Source organism: Taudactylus pleione, unplaced genomic scaffold (assembly GCF_031769625.1).
Source record: "Taudactylus pleione unplaced genomic scaffold, aTauple2 ptg000265l, whole genome shotgun sequence".
Taxonomy (NCBI): Eukaryota; Metazoa; Chordata; class Amphibia; order Anura; family Myobatrachidae; genus Taudactylus; species Taudactylus pleione.
In genome coordinates, this window is record NW_028284667.1 from 7398448 (window position 1) to 7422500 (window position 24053).

At 42.5% G+C, this 24053-nt stretch overlaps 1 protein-coding gene and 1 long non-coding RNA gene across 10 annotated transcripts in view; one reads left to right on the forward strand and one right to left on the reverse strand.

Moving 5' to 3' along the window:
- Window positions 1-1798: 1798 nt before the first annotated feature.
- The window catches only part of LOC148513991 (uncharacterized), a 213994-nt gene continuing 191739 nt past the window's right edge, over window positions 1799-24053 (reverse strand). For both annotated transcript variants that reach the window (XR_015880121.1, XR_015880122.1), the window contains exons 3-4: window positions 8959-9125; window positions 1799-2382 (exon numbers count right to left, since the gene is read on the reverse strand). This is a non-coding gene — a long non-coding RNA (uncharacterized LOC148513991). The remainder of the gene's footprint in view (window positions 2383-8958; window positions 9126-24053) is intronic.
- ABI3BP (ABI family member 3 binding protein) overlaps window positions 2239-24053 on the forward strand; it is a 515514-nt gene continuing 493699 nt past the window's right edge. For all 8 annotated transcript variants that reach the window (XM_088481142.1, XM_088481145.1, XM_088481144.1 and 5 more), the window contains exon 1: window positions 2239-2379. In XM_088481142.1, coding sequence (XP_088337268.1) covers window positions 2301-2379 — 79 coding nt within the window. In that variant the 5' untranslated portion in view covers window positions 2239-2300. The remainder of the gene's footprint in view (window positions 2380-24053) is intronic.

Consider the following 24053-nt stretch of genomic DNA (forward strand, 5'->3'; position numbering starts at 1 on the left):
AATGCTACATAGTTATGCTACTGTATATGTATAACAGTACAGCTGGACTATAACTATGAAACCACCATGTCACATACACTACCCTGACCCACATTCATACTGTACATGAGTCCAAAGCAAAAAAGAAGAAGAAAAATCCTCTCATCCAGAAAGACTGGAGAAATTGTGTATTTCTTTTTTTTATTCCTACAAACTACAAACCAATCTAATTAGTATATTCCCTACATACAGTATCTGGTATCCAATTACTGAATGTTTTTGCATATCATTTGTAGCTGCCAACAAGTACTCCATGATTGTGATAATGGGAATATAACTAAAATACAGCTACATTTACAAAACACATAAATGTATAGCCACATTCTATATTTTACATAAGTGTGTATAATTGCCCTGCAGGGCATTCCAAGGTGCATGGCTACCTCCTGGCCCATAAAAGGAACATGTGAATACTGTATATTTGAGGGGTAGCAGCAAGTAACTCCTTAAAAAAAAAAAAAAAAAGTATAAAGACAGTGAAAATGTCACATGAAAGTCCAACCTACTAGGACTCCATTTTCATTATTTTTCAACTCTTCTTTATAAAATGTTGCTTGGCTTAGATTCATATGTCTTTAATTATGAGAGTGACAAGACAGTCTTTGCCACATGTGGCATACTGTACAGCAGGTGGAAAAACCAGCTACATTTGCTGGAGACAAATGTTGTTCTTCTGTAAGAAAACAGGTAATTCCCCTTAAATGTCCCCTCATCTCCTCCTGAAACTCATTTAAATAATTACATTCAGCAAAACAAAATCTTATGTTTCCACTTCAGTGTAAAACTAGGCACAATTATCATACTTACCTACTCTCCTGGAATGTCCAAGAGATTTTGGGGCACTCTCACATCTAGGGGCCTATATATCAAAGCTGGGAGAGAGATAAATTGTAACAAATAAATCGCTAACCAATCAGCTCCTATCAATTTTTAAACACAGCTTGCAAAATGTAAATTGGTAGCTGATTGGTTAGTACTTTATCTCTCACAATTTTATCTCTCTCCTAGCTTTTATACATACAGTATGCCCCCTAGTCCATTACCAGACCCTCCATCATAACCCGTTCCATTAGGTACAAAATGCTCTGCTCCTGGACTTCCCTCTTAATGTATGATTGCAGACACCTGTGCTGAAATACCTGTGTCATCAATTATCTAGTTCAACACAGGTGACTGCAATCATACATTAGATGGGAAGTCCAGGAGCAGAGTGTTTAGTACCTAATGGAACGGGTCATGTTGGAGGGTAGGCTTCACTGCAGTGATCTAAGTGGGGCTGTCATGTTGTGATTTGCTGTGAATAGCATTTTCCTGGCCCCACCTCTTGCTGCAAATCGCAGTATTTGAAAGTGGGGGCAGGGTTGTAAAGACACAATTTATTGTCCCACACACCTGGGTCCTCCCCATCCAGGCTCACCTGCAAAGTCAGCACTTAAGCAATACTTATAGGGGAATCCATTTAGCCGCATGGTTTACCCCGCGGCTAATTACCTGCTCCGGCCAATTGAAAAGCTAGGTAATTGAACTGCCATTCCCTGCATGATCAATTAGCTGCGGGGCCTACAGTATCCCACAGCTAATTGAATTTCCCCTTATAGTAAGCTAGACCCCAAACATTTGTACCTCACTGCCACCTCCATTTTAGTTTGCATATCTATTCAGATTTTCATACAAACAAGAAGACATATTTGCAGTGTTGTAAGCTATTTATTCTAATTTATATGATTATTAATACCATAATAACTAGTATGTCCTACTATAATGGGCAATGCTAGAAACATAAGTTCTTATAAATATATATTTCTAAATTCTCAATAGCTATACAGAATACTATATTGACTATTATTACATTAAAATATCATCATTTAGATATACATTTCATCCCTATTTTTTTTTTACATAATCGTCACATACAATATATTACATTTTACAAATAAAATGCATGTGTCTCAAATGCTTAAACACATCTCAAATACACCATCATCCAGTTAAAAAACAATTGCAATATCCACTGCTGTTCCCTATGCCGCCTGTTTAATAGTAACCAGAGTATGATTACATAAGCCATCTGATATTATTACACATATGCAAATGAAGTCGAACATTTTTAGAGACAGGGGATGACGTCATCTCTCCGCCCACCCAAAGTTAGCTCTGTCAAAGCTACAGCCCCTGTAAGTAGAAGTAGAGAAGTTTAAACTCCTGCTACCTTGCTGTGTGTAACATACCAGCATCTGTTACTGTGCTGGGGAGCTGCAATCATGATTTCAAGGCTTTTTTTCCTGCTCCTCTGTGGAATTATTTCAGCACACCTTGGAGATGCACAGAAGTTGCCCAAAGGTACTGTATATAAATACAAAAAGCAATTTGTTACATGTAGTGCAACATGTGTATACTGAGAAAACTATGTAGAGAAATGATTCTATTTACTGTAGTGCACTTTGTAGTGAGAACACCATGCAGATTATTATAGTGTATGAGCACAGCATTGTAGGTACTGTAAACAATGTGCATGCAATATACAGTACATGAAGCGATGATTCCAATTTTCTATTCTGCATTATGATGATTGTGTAGCAATTTGGCTGTGCTTGAGACTGATTTTTTAGCATTACTTGTTACATATACCATGCCTGTATTAGTGTGGCACTAAGTTTGTAAACCTGAGACACCCCTTCTGCCTGGGTGGATCATTTACTGTAAATGACTTTTGGCATATTACTCTGGTGCAGCTACAACTGCAATGACTAAATATTCAGGATTTAAAAATTGTTTTGTTAAATTGGTTAATTGGGAATTTGGCAGGCACGTGTTTCTTTCCATTTGCAACCCTATCTAGGAACGGTTCCCAAATAGTGCAATTGTGTGTAGGTTTGACTGTCAAATCTCTATACTGTAGAAATGTAATTTTTAGGAAGAATGCTGCCATCGGGAATAGTAAGAGTTTGTCATTTTGTATTGTATGCTAGGCTAGTGAAAACAGGAGTACATTATTAAGGCTACACTGTATCCCTGTATGTTCAACTTTATGCAAATATAAAATTATAACAATAACCAACATTACAAATACTTTGTGCAAATATAAACTTACGACAATAACCAACATCACAAATACTTTATGCAAACCTAAAAGTACGACAACAACCAACATTATAAATACTGATCATTGCCACAATTAATTTTTAAGCATCCAGCTACAATAATCATCACAAGGCTGCTAAGGGTATTGGGGAGCAAATGGGAAATGTGTAACTATGCTCTCCTTGATGTTGTAGTAAGAGATCAGTTATCAAGTTTTAAAGTGTATGAATTCCCCATCAGCCTGTCCAGTTAGGTGTGAGGGTTTTTTTTCCCTTTCTTTTCTACAGGTAAAGGCAAAATGCATAACAAAAAAAGGAGATGGGGTGGCGCGGCAAACACAATAGTGTGGGGACACAATAAAATATAAATATTGTTTATTTACAAATGGTAAATCAAATAGATGCTCCAGAATAAACCATAAATAGCAAAAAAATGCAATAATTGCAGACAATACAATACAAGAATAAAATATAGAAATAAAAATAACTAAATGTAAATGTTTATATATGTAATATATGCATAAAATGCAATCTGTTGCAAGATATTTATTTACGTTAGTACATCAGTTTGTATACTGTTAGGGGCATATGTATCAAAGCTTGATGTGAGATAAAATTGTGAAATTTATATCACCAACCAATCAGCTCCAAACTATCATTTCTTAAACACAGCCTGCAAAATGTAAGTTAAAAGCTAATTGGTTGGTGATATATATATCTCACAATTGTATCTCACATCAAGCTTTGATACATATGCCCCATAGGCCCCTGTCTTGGAGATAGCTACAGTGGAGAATTGGAGAGAGATTAAGTAGAGAGTGATAAAGTACCAACCAGCTCCTGTCATTTGTCAAACACAGCCTATAACATGACAAGTAGGAGCTGATTAGTTTGGTACTTTATCTCTCTCTATCTCTCTCCAAGGCTTAGTACATCTCCCCCATACACAGATAAGTTGTGACTGACCAAACATGTACATCCCAACATTTAAATATGCAAAATCAGGACAAAATAAGCCCAAGCCCAAACCCTGCTCAGTCCATCCTCTTTTTGGGAACACTCCATCTCTTTTGAGGTCGGCATATTGAGATTGGCCTGTACAATTGTGATAGTTGTGAGGTATGCAGCCATTGGGTAACTATACTGTCTAGAGAGTGACCCTACGACATACTTACTTACTTTTTGACGGTGCCCAGTGGGGGGGGGGGTGTGTCTAGGTGAGGGGGGATTGCATCACCCCTGTCCTTATACGGTTGGCAGATCGCCTAGAGGCCCCGAGTATTCTCCCCAATCTGGTGAGTCTTCTGGTCATTCTGGAAGAATAACCAGGCATTCCCTATGACCAGCTTTTGGCTGAGTACTACCAACTAACTTCAGAGTAATCAAGTCAGTTGTTTACTACTATATTTGTATGGAATACATACAGAATGTTACATGACATTACTGTATTATTGGTGCAAATGCTGAATGTGTATTTTATGCTCAAAGTTCCACTGTCGACATTGTGAACATGTCGACATTCTGAGTACATCAACATGTTGCTGGTTGACAGTTTGAACCACATTCTAATATTGCATTGTGGCATTGACATTATAAATGTTGACATGGTCACTGTTGACCTTCTGACCGGATATATTTATGTTGCTAATTAAAACAATTTAAGATAATTTAAACACATAACTAATTTGTTATATAAGAATAAGATTTACATACACAAAAATGCATAAATTTGCATCTGCCTATGCGCTCTATGCCATACTTGCCTACTCTCCCAGAAGTCACAGGAAACTTCCAATTTTGCCTGCAGTCCACCGGAGCCCCTGGAATAGTAGGCGGCCCTCCCGCATCATGCCCACTTCTTAGCGAAGTGGGTACTACGGGAAAGATAATGCCACTATTTGTGGGTAAATATGGAGGCGGCGGAACCAATATGATCTATTTCTATAAATATCAGTGACATGTAGTGCTGGTCTCCACCTCCACCCAGCGGCACCTAGGGCTGCCATCAAGAATTGTGGGGCCTAGGACTGACAAAACAGGCAGGGCCCCCCTCCCCCGGTGTTTCTGCTACTCCAGCGTCTCTCCAGTACCAGCCAGTTCCCCTTCTGTGTTTGCCAGCCTGCCCCCCTAATGTCTCTGCCAGCCAGCCTCCCCTTATGTCTCTGCCAGCCAGCCAGCCTCCCCTTATGTCTCTGCCAGCCAGCCAGCTTCCCCTTATGTCTCTGCCAGCCAGCCAGCCTCCCCTTATGTCTCTGCCAGCCAGCCAGCCTCCCCTTATGTCTCTGCCAGCCAGCTCCCACAGGACATGACACTTACCTTCTCAATCAGCTGTTATGGATGCTCCTCACACGCTGCGGCTCCTCCTCTCTCTTTCAGCGACATAATGCGCGCGCCGGCCCGTCTCTCAAAAAAACCCCACTTCATTGCACAGTGGTGGCTACGGGCCGCGCCATTACAAGGCAGCGGGCCCCCTGAGTGAATGGTAGGAACGGGCAGGTGGGCGTTAGGAATGGGCGTGCCCCCCTTCTTTATCTGAGTGTCCGGGCCTGGTACTAGAGTCCCGGCAGTCCCCCCTTGATGGCAGCTCTGGCTGCACCTCTCCTATGGACTTCTTCCAGAGGAGGGTAAAAGGAGGCAAGTATGCCCTATGCAAAAATTTGCCATTTGTGTCAATGAACAGTGGGCCTGATTCAGACCCGCTCGCGAGCGCTGAGCGCTTGCAAGCGGGTTGATGGTGCCCAAGTGCGCATGCACACGACGGAGGCGCCTCCGTCGTGCGCATGCGCGAGACCCGAATAACGACGGCCAAGCCGTCGTTATGGGTCTCGCACCAAAGGGGGCGTGCTGTCGATGGTGATTGACAGCACGCCCCCTTTGGTGGGCGTGCCGGGGGCATGGCTACCCAGACGGAGGCGTACCCATTGGGTCTTGACCATCGCGACCATCATTTTGGCCGCTTGCTATAGCTGTGGGTGGTCACCCGCAGCTATGCGAGCGGCCAGGAGGCCGCTCCAAAAAGGAGCAGGGACGGCCCTGATTCAGAGCGAGAGCTCTGTCAGAGCGTCCGGCTCTGAATCAGGGCCAGAGATCCAATATAACACCTTTTCCTGTAACTGTTAGACTGTATTTAGATGGCAGACAGGGCTTGTAAGGCTCAATGTATATTCTTAGTGATTATTCAGTACACAACTTACTTTGCCATATGGAATATAATATATGATTTGTCGGAAGTCATAATTGTGCTACAACTTGTTAAGGCCCCCATGTATCAGGTGGCATTTTCCCCAATCCGACCGGAACCGCCGGTTATAAACGCTGATGAGTGGCCATCGTTGAACGCCGATCTATCGGGGAATCAGTGAAATTCTTCATGTTAAAAATCCCCGATTTGCTGATCACAATCATATTTTGGTCGGGATGAATGATCAGGGAAATCCAACATTTTGGATTTCACTAATGCCCTGACCGCAGTGTCTGGGGATCGAGGATTTGCGACAGTCCATTGCTGATGTATGGGGACCTTTTAAACAGCTAGAGTTAAGGTGTTTTCAAGTTAAAAATATTGTAATGAAAAATTATTGGTTTCAGGTGCAGATTTTCTAAATGGAAATGCCTAGAGATGTAGAATTGCAAAGGGCAGAAAGCTACCTTTATTTGTGTTATTCACCTGCCTTATGGAATGTGTTAGAGATGGGCCCTGGCGCTCTGGTGTAGGGACCAGGGGCAAAAAACATGGACTCTCTTTGTAAAACATTTAAATATGGGCCTAATTGTTTTTAATAGAGAACCCTGTAGCTCCATTTTATTATCCAGGTGAAAGTTGCACAAATTTGTCAGCAACCACTCTAGTACAAGCTTTAACCTGTCTACTTTAAGTATCCTCTTAAGACAAGTGATTTGAAAAATATACTCTCAACACATTTCAAATGGAATGTGACAAGCGCATACAGCTCTGAAAATAATGCAGACCATTGATCTGGTAAGGACCTGAACGTGCCTACCATTCAAATTTATAGGATAGTCATCTCTGGGACATGGCAAAATGCTGGAGACTTTATCTGCACAATTTTCTGACATTTAGGTATGCCTGTGGTCCTTACTGTCACACATGTGATTAACAGATGCATCTTCAGGCACTAGGATCAATAATTATGTTGCTTTCTGTACTTCCAGAGCCGTTTTCTCACATGTTGTTCCATTTGGAACTCGACATGAGCAAATTCTATGTGATAGAGCCCTGCTTAGACTAATCAGCAAAATGTACAGTATAACTCATTGCTGTGGATACAAGTGCTGCTTGTAACCATTTAACAACTGTAGTCTTTCAACAATCTGTATATGATCCACACAGATACTCAACTTATTTGTTAATAAACTGCAATGTCAGGGAAAGGAATTTGCTGCAGCCCTTAGTGTTTAGCTATTTGCACTTCAATGTTTGTACAGTCCGCAATTTGGCAGCTCCTGAGTTACTTCAATTACATTAGTGTTAGAAGTGCAACAATAAGACAAGTCCTTTCCAAGGATATAACGTACAGTATGATACTAGCTGATTCTGGAAGATACAGCATTAGGTGTTTCCAAACTGTGCAGATGTTTTTTATTTCATTTTCTTGTTACTTGGAATTTCTCTGTAACCATGCTAACTGTACAGTTCTGGCAATGGTGAGTGTCTTTAGTTTGTAAGGCTTGGTGTGCTCTTTGATAAGGAGTTCTTCCTGCTAATTTGTACATTTGGGCAGCAGAATGGACATAGAGTAGACATTTCAGAGCACCCATAATGCATAACAACAACATTTTGGGAGTTACTTCTAAATTAAGTTTTGTAGTACTTCAAATATGGATGTGAAGGGTAGAATTTTTTAACATACATTTAAATATTCCCATTCCCATCTCTATAGGGTTATCTATGGTGATGTTATGAATGGGATGTTACCATATTTATCTTTTCAAATGCATAATGACAAATAATAATAATAGTTACAATATTATTATTATTATTATTATTATTATTATTATTATTATTATTAAGTTTACAAGATACCACAGCATATATCAGAGATATCTGCTGTGATCTCCCATTTTCGATCGCGAATTTACCTATGCATTCCCATTTCCAGATTGCGTTAGCCATTGTAGCCTTTGGGATCCACTGTGCAAAAGGAACCAGAGTGGGATCCAAAAAACCCCTCCCTGGCACAATACAGTCATGCGGCTGTGTGATCAAGCACATGTGCTTGACCACATATTCTTAGAACTGTGTTGGGGACCCGAAGGAGAAGTGAACTGATTGCATTAGCCATCACTTCACTTCTAACACAATACAGAGACAGGTTCCTTTCGGAGCCCCTTCCATGCAGGTATATTTGAATACATCCTGGTGATGTAGAATTTCTTATTGTCGTAAATAGCGGTGATAAAAAATTATAATTATCAGGTCTAGAACCTGATAATTGATAAATAAGCCTCATAAGGAGACAAGACAGTGAATAGGTAGGGGAAACTATGTTCCACAATGGATCATTACCATTCTTATCTACTCTTCCAGATGGTCTTGGAGACGCATGAATATTAGGGAGTCTTCAGAGCCATGAGGACGCAGTCAGGATTAGGAGACCCATCCTTCACTGTGCAACAACACTGAATGTATCACTATGCTGCTGGATGGACTGTCTTGAAGCAAATCACCTAATCCCTCCCTTTTTGTGCAGGGGAGATTTAAAAATTCCATGCCCAATTGCATGAGCTCATGCAAATTGGTTTAGAGCTCACTCTGAATCAGCCCAAAAGTCAATAAAAATCCAAACCTCAACCATGGCGCACCAAACAGGCCAATTACCTGCAAAATTGATCACGCACTGCTTAGTGAAACTGGAGGAAATTCAATTTAAAGTAGACTTCTTCCACAAATATATCCACCCAGACTTCTGTCCTGAAATTTAATACCATCTGAAATCACTTCTCTGGACCTCTTCCTCCTTTCCGCACATACCATGTCTTTGCTTCCTACATTTGAAGACAAAATGGTCAATTAACCAAGACATTTTCTTTTTTTGAATATTTTTTTTTATTGACTCAGAATGTATCAGTAAACAATACAATATATACAAGGATATGGACATAGAATAAATAAATACATCCAACGAATTGAGTAATCTATAATCACACAAAAGAAACTAAAGAAAAAGCAAAGCGTCAGCATGTATTGAAGTGAAGAACATGCTATGTGAGCGAAATAATAGCTTATGAGGCTATGGGGGGTCATTGTCAACCAGCCTCAGTAGGTACCAAAAGGTACATGAGAAACATTGAGTGAGTAGTTGTTGCGTCTGTGTAGGGAGCGTAGAAATTTAACTCTCCCACACTTCAAAACACCTGGCCACTCTGGATTCCTTGGCCAATGACGCCTCCAAGCAATCCATTCAAAATAATAAAATAGTTTTTCTTGAACTAAAGAGAAAGGGGGCACTCCAGGCTGTATCTAGACATGTAAAATAGATTTTTTAGCAGCTGCACTCAGTGCGAATAAAAGTTTACGACAACCACTTGATACTCGCTGACTCTGTGGCAAAATTCCCAATATGCCCCATGCAGAACCAAAGAGTAAAGCTGCATACACACAACGATTTTTTTAATGATTTAACTAAAACGATGTCGTTATCGTTCAAAAAATCGTTCAGTTTCTGAGTTCTAACGATGAACGAAAATCGTTCATGCGCGTTCCAGTTTGTAGTTTATCATCCATTTCTGACTGACCAACTTAACGATTTTCATTAAGAGAAGGAACATTTTTCGTTCATCATTGAAAAAATTGTTAAAAAAATGGTTCATTACACTTCAAAAAATCGTTCACTTTTTTAAAGGAAAAACTGAATGAAAATCATTAACAAAAATCGTTCACTAACAAAATCGTTACGCGAGTATGCAGCTTAAATAATTAACCAGATGGTCCAAAGCATATCTGCGGACTTAAAGCCGGAAGCCACTGACCTCCTATTTCCTCCACATGGTATGCCCTGTAGCGGCGCCAGGCACGGGCAAGCCAATCCGTTGCCCGGAGCGCTACTGTTTCCGGAGGGCGCAGGCAACCCCCACCTCCCTCCCAGCGCTATGGGATATATTTAAGCTCAGCTGGGAGGGAGCGGAGGAGGGAAGGGGTGGCAACACAGGGCGGCGTTGGGCGCAGCACAGCCTAGCGCTGGCCCTGGGTATGCCCACCTATAGCTCACCTTTTCATCCTGTCTCTCTTCACTGGTACTTTCCATTTTACTATACACATGTGCCCATTTCACTAATCCTAAAAAAAATAATCTCTCAACCCAGTCTCTCTCCAACTACCGTTCTTCCCTCGCTTCCTACCTCCAGACTATTTGAACCTCAACATTTCCACAGAAAGTGATCGTTAATTTTCTAATAGCAAAGTCCATGGCTAGTTATCCATACTGAGAGCTACTTTGAATACTGTTGATCACCCTACTCGGTTGGGCTTTATGACACTGTTCTGAAATGGTTCACACCCATCATATTGAGCCACAGCCAGACTCGCCCATCACTCCTACTTTTTACTGGGTCCCACAAGTATCAATTCCCAACCCTAAGCTATTGCCACCAAAAATGTATTTCTCCTTCCCTGAGCACTCCCATTCTTTTGTAAGCAGCTGTTTGTATGCTCTATTCATATGGATGTCCCAACAGTACCTAAAACTAAACAGGTCCAAAACAACTTATAAATATCCCTCCACCAAGAGTCACAAACTCCCATCAAACAACTCTAACAGTCAATAACGTTGTACAGTTTCCTCAATCTTCCAAGCCTTGGTGTTACACAAGACTGCGACCTCTGCATTTTTTATATCATCCAGTGTCTCGCCTTCATAATATTGCCACAATACAGTATGCCTTTTTTCTGATACCAACATACTACCAAACTCGTATCTACTCTCATCTCCTGCCTTGACTACCAGAGCCGTAACAAGACTTTTTGATGCCCTGTGCCAGAGAGAGCATTGGTGTCGACCCCCCCCCCCATTTTTTAAATCGGAACATAAGTTAGTGCACCTGAAAAAGGGCCATGTCCTCACGGGGAAGGGTCAGGGAAGAGACAGGGGAGGCCAGGAGATGCTGGGGATAAAATAAGAGGAAACTACAATTGAGAATGATAATAAACAGGAAAATTGAAAGGCCCAAACAGTGCCCCCTGCCATGTGGTGCCCTGTGGTCGCACTACCCTAGTTACAGCCCTGTTGACTACTGTAACCTCCTCCTATCTGATATTACTTATAACCCATCTATCCCATCTAAAATGCTGAGCATCATCTCTCCATCTCTCCTCTCAACCAATGGAAGCTAATGTTCAGGACCTTGCCTGTGTCTTAGACATGTGTCTGAAAAGGGGGCATGGTCTCATTGCAGTGGGCATGGCCTTGCTGGAAATATCATACTCGTGAGTCACGCTGGGAGCTGCTGCACATGCCCCCAGCAGGGCTGTAGTGAACCTGGCCGGGCCCCTTAGCAAGCTCGGGCCTGGGTATTAAGTACCCGCTCCCCCCCTCTCGGCGTCCCCAGTCCCTATCTCAACTTAATAGACGCCGTACGCATGAGCATGGCATCTACTTACCTCTTACTCTGCTGAGCACGGAACACGGTGGCCTGGGGGCTAGATGGTGGGACAGTGTCCGATAAGCAGGATTGTCCTGGCAAAATTGAGACAATTAGGAAAGATATTTTTCGCCCTCAACACATGTGCATGATATACATATATTATTGTGTGCCCGCCTCCTAGCCATACACTTGGTTTGCTACTAGACATCCTTATCAGGACGCACTTACACCAGACTTATACTAGGTACAAAAGTACATATGATGACAGATTTTTTTCCACTTATGTCGTACCCACATATACGTCAACACGATCTAACTGACCTATGCTTAAATGAGATAGCCCAGTTAGGCCTACTCAGTCACAAATAGAGGTGCAATTAAAATGTGTATGTGTATCAACCATATTTGGGTACACTTGGTTATAGACAATGCACAGTGACAAAACACACAAGATACACTCTGAAAACGTGTATGTTCAACTCTTCATATAGTGTATATTAAATAGAGATGAGAGGTTTGGTTTTGACTCGGCTCTTTTTGCCAAATTACCGCAAGTTAGGAGTTATCGTATTGACTATCCAAAACACATGAGCCAAATAGCCAATAAGATGCCGTTTTTGAGAACCGAACATAACCGAGTTAAACCAAACCGAGCCACTCATCTCTAATATTAAATAATGAATAGCATACCCTTTGGGATCAATAATATAGCTATGTCTCCAACCATCAAAACAAATATTCTACAAAACCAGCGAGTTAGATCACACTCACGTTACTGGGGATAGATGTATGACCCTGTGTTATGAGGATAACTGGTAACTGCGCACATTATGTGCAGCAGTTACTGTTTCTCCCCATGAATGAATGTGTTCTTCTGTGTGCCCCCTTCATTATCGGCGCACCTATCTTTAAGATGTATGGCACTGACAGTTCCGAAATTTAGCTTTAATGATTTTGCCAGCTCAGACTACTCCGTCTGAGTTGGATGTGGTTTGTTGTTTTTTGTAATTTGATAATAAAGTTAAAAAAAAAAAAGCCACGGGTGCTGCTGGGTAATAAGACGGCGCATGCACATTCACCCACATACATCTCCTGCCGCATTTGCATATTAGCAAGGATGGAACTGCAAAGCTGTCTGCGTGCAGCTTTGCAATTGCGATCCTTTCTGAATCACCCCCAATGACAGCCAGAAGGCAAAATAAATTTTAATACATGCGGGTAGTGTGTGACATGCTTCGCCTCAATAATGGACAAAGTAGGTCCAGACTTTACTGCCCATTAGCTGTCCCAGTCATACATCTCCCCAGATATTCTCTATCGTGGTTATCAATCTTTTAGTATTTGTCCTGGTCTTTAGTCACTGTTTCCATTTGATGGAAAAACACATTCACTGTATCCAAATTATGACATTGGCTCTAAGAATTGCTATGAGTTTGGCCTCTCATTATGCCTTTATTAACTCAATTTAAGTACAGAGAATATATTCTGAAATAGATTGTCTATTGTTTCAATATACTGCACCATTATAGTATAAAAAAGCATATATAGTATACCCTTCTGACAATTTTCTGTTCTATTCACTTCCTCTTGTAGATTTGACTCCTCTCCTCCATATGTTGTGACATTTTCAGAGCAGGGACATCTAATCTTTTCAGATATGAATTTTCAGCTCTTACTGTATTCATTTTAAGGGCCTTATTTATCAATGAGTTTTACCATTCACAACGAGTGATAAAACTCATTGCGTATGATAATGGTGCTCCAGCCAATCAGCTCCCAATTGTCATCTGTTTGAAAAATCCTCTGCCACTTTCTTTTATTTTTCTGGTAATAAATCAAAATATACACACACAGAGGAATTTAACATTAATAACAGGAATACAGTACATAGGGATTATAGTTTACAATAACATGGCATTGTGAAGTAGAGCCTGTAGACCTGTAAGCAATTTCCACCATCCTATTTGTCATTTGCTGCTGAAATGTTTTGCCAGTGACCTCACTTATATGCTGGTAGGATACGGAGAAGGTCAGAATTTACAATAGCCAATCAAAAATCAATTGTTTTTGGTCAAAAATTATTAAATTGGCCCCAAAAATCTACCAATCTAGGAGCAGAATGAAATTTTTTTTTCAAATTCCAAGTTCCTTATAATGTTACAAGCCTTTGTAATATTAAGTGATTATTTTAGGGATCGGGTCACAATGTTTCCGAAAGTGTATAATGGGTTTAGTAAAATTATATTCACTAATTAGTGTGTATTTTAAAACAACAATCAAGGGAGTTAACAAATGTGATACACTACAAATCCGTTTTCCTCTCTGAGTCATAATCCTAAGAGAAGGCGTTTCCAAAGTAAACAGTGAAATTCATTTGGAAATTATTTCTTTGGACAAGCCAACTAGCTTAATATTTTATTTAACATCACAGCAACGATTTCAGTAATCAGTGTAGGACTATATGCAGGCATAAAATATGGGTGACATAGAAAGTAATTAATTCAACTATAAATAAGATAAATACTGGAATTTATTGCTGCCGAGATACTCTCATAGCTTGTTATGCAGAGCTTATAGGGGCTGATTCAGTGATGCATGAAAGTTTACAGTAATTACACAGCCTTGTGATGGATAAAAATGTGGATATTGTCCATATTCAGTGTTGGCTTCACTTACCCCACTGTAACGCCCCTATTCATATGCTTGGTCTCATAGCCATCATTATCAGTGCACACTTGCATCAGCACTGTCCTTGCTACAAGAGATCTTTTAACACTCTTGCTAAACTCCAAACATTGAACTGTGTCTACTCATGTTCAATGTTTAGAGCGGAACGATCGGGTACAGGATTTGTGCATGCCAATGGCAATAAGTAGAAGAATTTGCTTTTACTTAGTTTACCGGGGACAACATATATAGCACCCCACAGTGGCAACACTGGAAGCCTGAACGCCAACTGCAGAGATCTGACCCATATGACCAGTTATCCTGGATATACAGATTGGCAAGCAATATGATTTTGCAAATTGAATTTGGGACTTGTTACTGCTTATACTTGTGGTTCTCAAACTCTGTCCTCTGGACCCCACACAGTTCACATTTTCCAAGTCACCCATCAGGTGCACAGGTGTATTCATTGATCACTGACACATTTTAAAGATCCTCAGGTGGAGCTAATTATTCCACTTGTGATTCTGTTTGGGGTCCTGAGGACAGAGTTTGAGAAACTGTGGCTTATACCATGGACTATGCTTCCCAGAACAATGAGGAGCAAAGGATCTAACTTTCATCAATTCTTGACTATTTCTCAGTGTTGTTTATACAAGAGATGAACACTAATTTATTACATTCTAACTAGGGGTGAGCGGGTTCGGATTTCTGAAATCCGAACCCCCCCGAGCCCCCCCGATCCGAGTCCGATCCGAGTCAGGCTCGACTTTTCCCGCCTGACTCGGATCTGAAATCGAGGCAAAACGTCATCATCCCGCCTTCTGAGTCTCGCGGGTTTTGGATCCTATATAAGGTACCCGCGTCGGCGCCATTTTCTCACTCGGCTGTGGACAGTGAAGAGGGAGGGTGGGAGTTAGGGCTGTGTAGTGTAGTGTAGTGTAGTGCTGCTGTTGTCCACTACTTCAAAGTCCATAGGGGCTGGCTGTGTTGTGCTGTGCTGCTGTTGTTAATAGGGGCTGTGTCCACTACTTCAAAGTCCATAGGGGCTGGCTGGACTGTGTTGTGCAGTCAGTTCTCCATAGGGGCTGTGTCCACTCCAAAGTCCTGTGCAGTGTCCCAGTCCTAAAGGGGTGCTGTAGTGTTGTCCAGGGGGTGCTCTGTCCATCAGGGGTGCTCCCCCCAAGTGCTAAAAAAATAATATATTTTCTGTGTTTGTGAATTGTGTGCGCAGTAGCCGCACGTGCATCAACAAAGTAGTGCCAAGCGTGCGCCTGTGTCATAAGTAAAGGGCCGGCTGGCTTGACCGTTAAAGGGTGCTGTAACCCCTGAAAGTACACTCCAGTCCAAACCAAAAAAAAAATTATTTTCTGTGTTTGTGAATTGTGTGCGCAGTAGCCGCACGTGCATCAACAAAGTAGTGCCAAGCGTGCGCCTGTGTCATAAGTAAAGGGCCGGCTGGCTTGACCGTTAAGGGTGCTGTAACCCCCGAAAGTACACTCCAGTCCAAACCAAAAAAAAAATTATTTTCTGTGTTTGTGAATTGTGTGCGCAGTAGCCGCACGTGCATCAACAAAGTAGTGCCAAGCGTGCGCCTGTGTCATAAGTAAAGGGCCGGCTGGCTTGACCGTTAAGGGTGCTGTAACCCCCGAAAGTACACTCCAGTCCAAACCAAAAAAAAAATTATTTTCTGTGTTTGTGAATTGTGTGCGCAGTAGCCGCACGTGCATCAACAAAGTAGTGCCAAGCGTGCACCTGTGTCATAAGTAAAGGGCCGGCTGGCTTGACCGTTAAGGGTGCTGTAACCCCCGAAAGTACACTCCAGTCCAAACCAAAAAAAATATTATTTTCTGTGTTTGTGAATTGTGTGCGCAGTAGCCGCACGTGCATCAACAAAGTAGTGCCAAGTGTGCGCCTGTGTCATAAGTAAAGGGCCGGCTGGCTTGACCGTTAAAGGGTGCTGTAACCCCCAAAGTACACTCCAGTCCAAACCAAAAAAAAATTATTTTCTGTGTTTGTGAATTGTGTGCGCAGTAGCCGCACGTGCATCAACAAAGTAGTGCCAAGAGTGCGCCTGTGTCATAAGGGCCGGCTGGCTTGACCGTTAAAGGGTGCTGTAACCCCCAAAGTACACTCCAGTCCAAAACAAAAAAAAAATTATTTTCTGTGTTTAGCCGCACGTATATATCAAATCGATATAACATAAATGGAGGACCAAACTTTCTCCGATAAAAATAAAATAGAGAAAGATCAAGAACCACTTCCTCCTAGTGCTGAAGCTGCTGCCACTAGTCATGACATAGACGATAACATGCCATCAACGTCGTCTGCCAAGGCCGATGCCCAATGTCATAGTAGAGGGCACATACAATCCCAAATGGCAAAGTTCAGGAAAATGACCTTGAAAAAGACATTTAAATCAGCTGAAGAGAAACGTAAACTTGCCAATATGCCATTTACGACACGGAGTGGCAAGGAACGGCTAAGGTCGATCCCTAGTATGTTCATGACTAGTGGTTCAGCTTCACATGACGATGGAAGCCCTCCTCCCACTAAAAAAATCAAAAGAGTTAAGCTGGCAAAAGCACAGCGAAGAACTGTGCTTTCTAAGAAGATATCACAAATCCCCAAGGAGAGTCCAAGTGTGGTGGTGGTTGCGATGCCTGACCTTCCCAGCACTGGACGGGAAGAGGTGGCTCTTTCCACCATTTGCACGCCCCCTGCAAGTGCTGAAAGGAGCACCCACAGTCCACTTGCTGATATGCAAATTGAAGATGTCACTGTTGAAGTACAACAGGATGAGGATACTGGTGTAGCTGGCGCTGAGGAGGAAGTTGGCGAGGAGGATTCTGATGGTGATGTGGTTTGTTTAAATCAGGCTTCGGGGGAGACAGTTGTTGTCCGTGGGATGAAAAAGCCCATCACGGTCATGCCTGGGCAGAAGACCAAACATTCCACCTCTTTGGTCTGGCAATATTTCTATCCAAATCCGGACAACAACTGTCTTGCCATATGTACCATATGTAAAGGTGAAATAAGTAGGGGTAGGGACGTCAACCACCTAGGAACATCCTCCCTTATACGGCACCTGCAGCGCGTTCATAAAAAGTTACTGTCAAGTTCAGAAACTTTGGCTAAGACCGTAAGCAGTCCAGGGACACCTAAATCCCGTTGTCCTGTTGTATCCAAGCGCCTGCAAACCACACCGTCAACTCCCTCCTCGTCAATTTCCTCCTTAGTCAGGATCGGAAGTAGTCCTGCAGGCCATGTCACTGGCATGACTGACTCTCCTATCCGGGATTCCTCTGGAGGATCCTGCATTGCTACGCCTACTGCTGCCGCTGCTGCTGTTGCTGCTGCTGGGAGTCGTTCATCATCCCAGAGAGGAAGTAGGAACACCACTACTTTTACTAAACAATTGACCCTCCAACAGTCCTTAGCGAGGAGGATGAAGTACGACAGCAGTCATCCTGAAGCAAAACGTATAACTGAGGCCTTGACTGCTATGTTGGTGTTAGACGTGCGTCCGGTATCCGCCATTAGTGCAGTGGGATTTAGACAATTGATGGAGGTAGTGTGTCCCCGGTTCCAAATCCCGTCTAGATTCCACTTCACTAGGCAGGCGATACCGAGACTGTACAGAAACGTCAGAAAAAGTGTCCTCAGTGTCCTGAAAAATGCCGTTGTACACAATGTCCACTTAACCACGGACATGTGGACAAGTGGAACAGGGCAGACTAAGGACTATATGACTGTGACAGCCCACTGGGTAGATGTATCACCTTACGCAGCAACAGCAGCAGCGTCACCAGTAGCAGCATCTCAGAAACGCCAGCTCGTTACAAGGCAGGCTATGCTGTGTATCACCGGTTTCAGTAAGAGGCACACCGCCGACAACCTCTTAGAGAAACTGAGGGAAATCATCGCCCAGTGGCTTACCCCACTTAGACTCTCCTGGGGATTTGTGATATCTGACAACGCCACCAATATTGTGCGGGCATTACATCTGGGCAAATTCCAGCACGTCCCATGTTTTGCTCACACAATAAACTTGGTGGTGCAGAATTTTCTGAAAAGCGACAGGGGCGTGCAGGAGACGCTTTGGGTGGCCCGAAAAATTTCTGGCCACTTTCGCCATTCAGCGACTGCGTGCCGAAGACTGGAGCGCCAGCAAACACTCTTGAACCTGCCCCGCCATCACCTGAAGCAAGAGGTTGTGACGCGGTGGAACTCAACCCTCTATATGCTTCAGAGGATGGAGGAGCAGCAAAAGGCCATACAAGCCTATACATCCACCTATGACATAGGCAAAGGAGGGGGTATGCACCTGACTCAAGCGCAGTGGAGAATGATTTCCGTGTTGTGCAAGGTTCTCCAGCCCTTCGAACTTGCCACACGTGAAGTCAGTTCAGACACAGCCAGCTTGAGTCAGGTCATTCCCCTCATCAGGCTTTTGCAGAAGCAGCTGGAGAAAGTGAAGGAGGAGCTAAGACGGAGCGATTCCGCTCGGCATGTGGGACTTGTGGATGAAGCCCTTCATTCGCTTTGCCAGGATTCCAGGGTGGTCAATCTGTTGAAATCAGACCACTACATTTTGGCCACCGTGCTCGATCCTAGGTTTAAAGCCTATGTGGTGTCTCTCTTTCCGGCCGACACAAGCCTGCAGAGGTGCAAAGACCTGCTGGTGAACACACTGTCAGCTGAAGTGGAACGTGACACGTCAACGGCTCCTTCTTCATTTTCTCCCGCAACTGGGGCTGCCAGGAAAAAACTTAGGTATCCTAAGCAACCCGCTGGCGGTGATGCAGGGCAGGCAGGACCAAGTTTGGACATCTGGTCTGGACTGAAGGACCTGGCAACAATTTCTGACATGTCTACTGTCACTACATATGATACTGTCACCATTGACAGAATGGTGGAGGATTACATCGGTGACAGCATCCAAGTAGGCATGTCAGACAGTCCATACCTGTACTGGCAGGAAAAAGAGGCAATTTGGAGGCCCCTGTACAAACTGGCTCTATTTTACCTGAGTTGCCCCCCCTCCAGTGTGTACTCCGAAAGAGTGTTTAGTGCAGCCGGGAACCTTGTCAGCGAAAGGCGTAGGAGGTTGCTTCCACAAAATGTGGAGAAGATGATGTTCATCAAAATGAATTATCAACTGTTCCAGGGAGACCAGCCTCCAGAACGTACAGAGGGACCTGTGGTGGTGGATTCCAGTGGGGACGAGTTAATACTCTGTGAGGATGAGGATGTACACAACACTGAAGAGGGTGAGGAATCGGTGGATGAGGAGGATGAGAACGACATCTTGCCTCCATAGAGCCAGTTTGTGCAGGGACAGATTAATTGCCAGCTTGTTTTGTGGGGGCCCAAACGAACCAATCATTTCAGCCACAGTCGTGTGGCAGACCCTGGCGCTGAAATGATTGCTTTGTTAAAGTGTGCATGTCCTGTTTATACAACATAAGGGTGGGTGGGAGGGCCCAAGGACAATTCCATCTTGCACCTCTTTTTTTTCTTTGCATTATGTACAGTTTGGGGCCTAGTTTTTCAAACTGCCATCCTGTCTGCCACTGCAGTGTCACTCCTAGATGGGTCACGTGTTTGTGCCGCCCACTCGTGTCGCTTAGCATAGTCATCCAGCTACCTCGGTGCAGCCTTTTGGACATAAAAACACTATTGTGAGGTGTTCAGAATAGACTGGAAATTAGTGGAAATTAAGGTTATTGAGGTTAATAATAGCATAGGAGCAGAAAAACCAACACATTCTGTGATTTTAGCTGTTTTTATGCTTTTTTAAAAAAAAATACAGATCCAAAACACAAAACCCAGAACCCAAAACACGGAAGGGTGGTTTTGGCAGAACCAATCCAGATCCAAAACATGAAGAAAGATCCAGATCCAAAACCAAAACACGAAAAGTGGCCGGTGCACACTCCTACACAAAACCCAGAACCCAAAACACGGAAGGGTGGTTTTGGCAAAACCAATCCAGATCCAAAATAGGAAGAAAGATCCAGATCCAAAACCAAAACACAAACCCCAAAAGTGGCCAGTGCACACCCCTAATTCTAACCCGTGGAACATTTTTGAATGCTGCTAATTAATAATTACTAGCTTATTTGTTATGTGTGTTTGAACATACATATTTATAGGGGATCGGTATGAAATACCACCATTCAAATCCCGACGTCGGAAGACCGGCAGAAGTGGAGATCCCTGTCTCCGCAGTCTAAACCTTACCCTCCCGTGGGGGGGTGCCTAACCTAACTCCCCCTTCCCCTAGCCTAACCCTTCCGGGGGGGGTGCCTAACCCCAAGTTTCCCCCCCCCGGGAGCCCCTAACCTAATCCTCCCCCACCCGCGGCTGTCCGTGCCCGCAGCCCGGCTTGCCTTTGTTTGGTATGCCAGGCGTCGGGCTCCCGGCTTAGGGATGATGGGCATTGGGATTTCGACGCCTTTCACTAGTCCCCTGTCGGGATTACAGTCAGGAAGCCGGCGGGCGGCATTTCGACCATCAGCTTCCTGACTGCATCCCTATTTATAGTACCCTGTATGAGTATTGTCATAGGCAAATGCAGGAGGGGTTTCTGGTTGGCTGGAAACCCCCCTCTCCAGCCCACACCATGACCACAATAGAAATAGTAACATAATAGAATGTAAAGCTGCATACACACACAACGATTTTTTGAATGATTATCGTTAAATTATATCGTTTAACGATAATCATTTGAAAAAAATCGTTCACTTTCTGAGTCAAACGATGAACGATAATTGTTCATGCGCGTTCACGTTTGTAGTTCAGTCAGACTTGTCAACTCAACGATTTTCATTAAGGGAATATGCAAAAATCATTTGTAGTTCAAAAAAATCGTTAATTACACTTTAAAAAATCTGCCAGATAATCTGACAGAAAATCGTTCATAAAATCGTTGGTAACAAAATCATTGTGTGTGTATGCAGCTTTACTAATGCTGCTTTTTCTCAGTGTCACAAATTAAATAATTAGCACCACATGTGGATCTTTTAACCCGTGTCAGCCAGTAATAAATACACCTGTGCACCAACTAGGAGATCTGGAAAACATGCACTGTTAGGGGTGCACTGCTATAGACCATCAATAGGGTTATTAATACTGTATAATAATACACTATCCAGTGCATAAGGAGGCCAATATGTACATATATGTCCAGGGCAGTGCTAGGTTCTTTTGCTGCTTCCCCTGACTCCCGAACTTGCTGCAATGCTTTGGAATGGTGCCAACATCTGAAATAAATACATTCAGCTCAGGCAGGATGGCCCTACTGCTGCTTTTAATTGCTTACTGTGATCGCTGGTCCTGTATCTGCTGAAATTATGACACACAATACACTTTGTATGACACATATTAAAGCTGGTTAAGTGCTAATTATGCCCTTTTCATGGACTGGCCATGCCTACTCTAAAATCAGGCATTTGGAAACACCCCTCTAGAGTGTACTTGCAAAACTTTAAATATGCAGTAAAATATATGTTGCATTCAACCTGTATTAATCTAATTACACTAATTCACTAATGTGCTTAGTTTGATACAACTTTCTTTAGCAGAGCACTGCCTCAAAAAAGAAGGATATTATTGTGAGTTGCAAAATTGTTTGTTTTATGACTGATATATTATCAATATATTTGCATTTTGTTTATATTAAATACTTATTTTATATAAACCATCTCTTTCTAATCTTTATAGAGAACAACAATAGCAATTACACAAGTAATAGGACCACCATTGCAAAATACCTTTATTTTATTGTGTATTATTAAAAAAAATCCCTTGATGACCTGCAAAAAGAAGTTCATAAATGCCTATGTTGGGCTATGCTATTCACTTTTCATCTTCCTTAAAGAGGGATGCACCTTCAGTAACCTGTTTAAGAAATGGACACAACACTTTTTGAATAAAATATTTTCAGTGGCAGCCTAATACTGCCTTTACACCGAAGTCCCAGGTCTGAACAGACATTTGGAACATGTTTCCAACCCGGATCAGACCTGGGACAGACACTTACCTACTGCGGCGCCAAACCCGAGGTATGGCCGGGTCGGCACTGTTCACACCGGAGCCGGATCTGCAGTGATTGCACCATTTACACTGAAGGGTGGCATGGGAACGACATGTGGCCAACCCTGCAAGCTCCCTGAGTTGGATCCTCGGGTCCCTAGACCCAGGTGGATCCATTTACACTGACAAAAATCCCAGGTTGATGCGCGTTCACGTGCATCAACTTGGGATTTTTAAGTCGGTGTAAAAGGGGTATAAAAGAGGCTTCAGTGGTGGTGCTGGGATATTTCTCAAGTCAACCTGCCCAGGAGTCACGCTTTAACAGTGTCCGTGCAATTTGGTCATCCGTTTATGTGGTCAAATTGTCATCAGATTGCAGTGTAGGTTGGTACCAAGACCATAGGAAAGTTCTGCGAGCACTTATTTAGAACATATTTTATATTATAATCTTCCTGATTTATTTTTACTAGCTGTGTTTGGTCCTGTCCAAAAAGACATTAGAAATACAAGTAGTTGGTACACAGGTCAGCAGGATACAAGAAAGGTGGAACAACAGACAAGGATAATACAAAGCATATTCTACGATTAATCAGCATGTGTGCACTTACTTGGTTTTGCTTTCAAAGAAATCACTGCTTTAAATCATGCTGCAAAATTGCAGACAATGTGCCACTTTTAAAGAATCGGACCATATTACATTTGGTTAAGGCTGCAAAAAAGTAGTGGTTTACCTATTGTTATTTTAATAAATATCCCTGATATCCTAAAGCAGAGGTTCCCAAACGCTGTCCTCAAGGCTCCCCAACAGTTCAGGTTTTAGAGATATCCATGCCTGAGCACAGGTGACTTAATTAGTACCTCAGTCAATTTGATTTAACACCTGTGCTCAACCATGGATAACTCTATAAAGGTCCCCATACATCAGAGATGGATTGCAGCAATCGTGCAATTTGCAATCGATTGTATATAAAAATCTTTCCCTTTTTCAATCGATTTCAGATTGCAGAATAGCCACAATCGATTGAAAAAGGGAAAGATTTTTATACACAATCGATTGCAAATTGCACGATTGCTGCAATCCATCTCTGATGTATGGGGGCCTTAATACCTGAACTGTTTGGGAACCTCTGTCCTAAAGCATAGTAGAGATTCTGCACACAAATCAACATTAACAAACATTCTTAACATGTTAAAGACAGCATTCTAGAAAGGCACAAATCTGTAGACTTGTAAAAGACCATAGCAAAAGAAGCCCTGACTGAAAAAAAATATATTTCTGTCTGTCAGAAGTTTTGCCTGAATACTCAGAGGTGGAAGTAACAAAAAGAAATAAAAAAATAATCCGGTTTTGCCTTTAAAATGATTGCTGCTTCAAGCTATAAACCTCCCATGCATGCCTACTTTTGAAAAAGCATGTCAGGGAGATTGTGAAAGCAACACCTATGAGCACGTGTTACAGTGGACGTGCCCTGCTACATCTGAGGAGCGTGTCATAAACCTGATTTATATCCAAATGTAAATGAGCCCCAAAGCAGTTAGTAAGATCTGTTTGTTGATGAAAACACACTACGGGCAGTATTCAATTTGAGCCTAAAACGCAGATGACGTAATTTTCGCCTATTGATA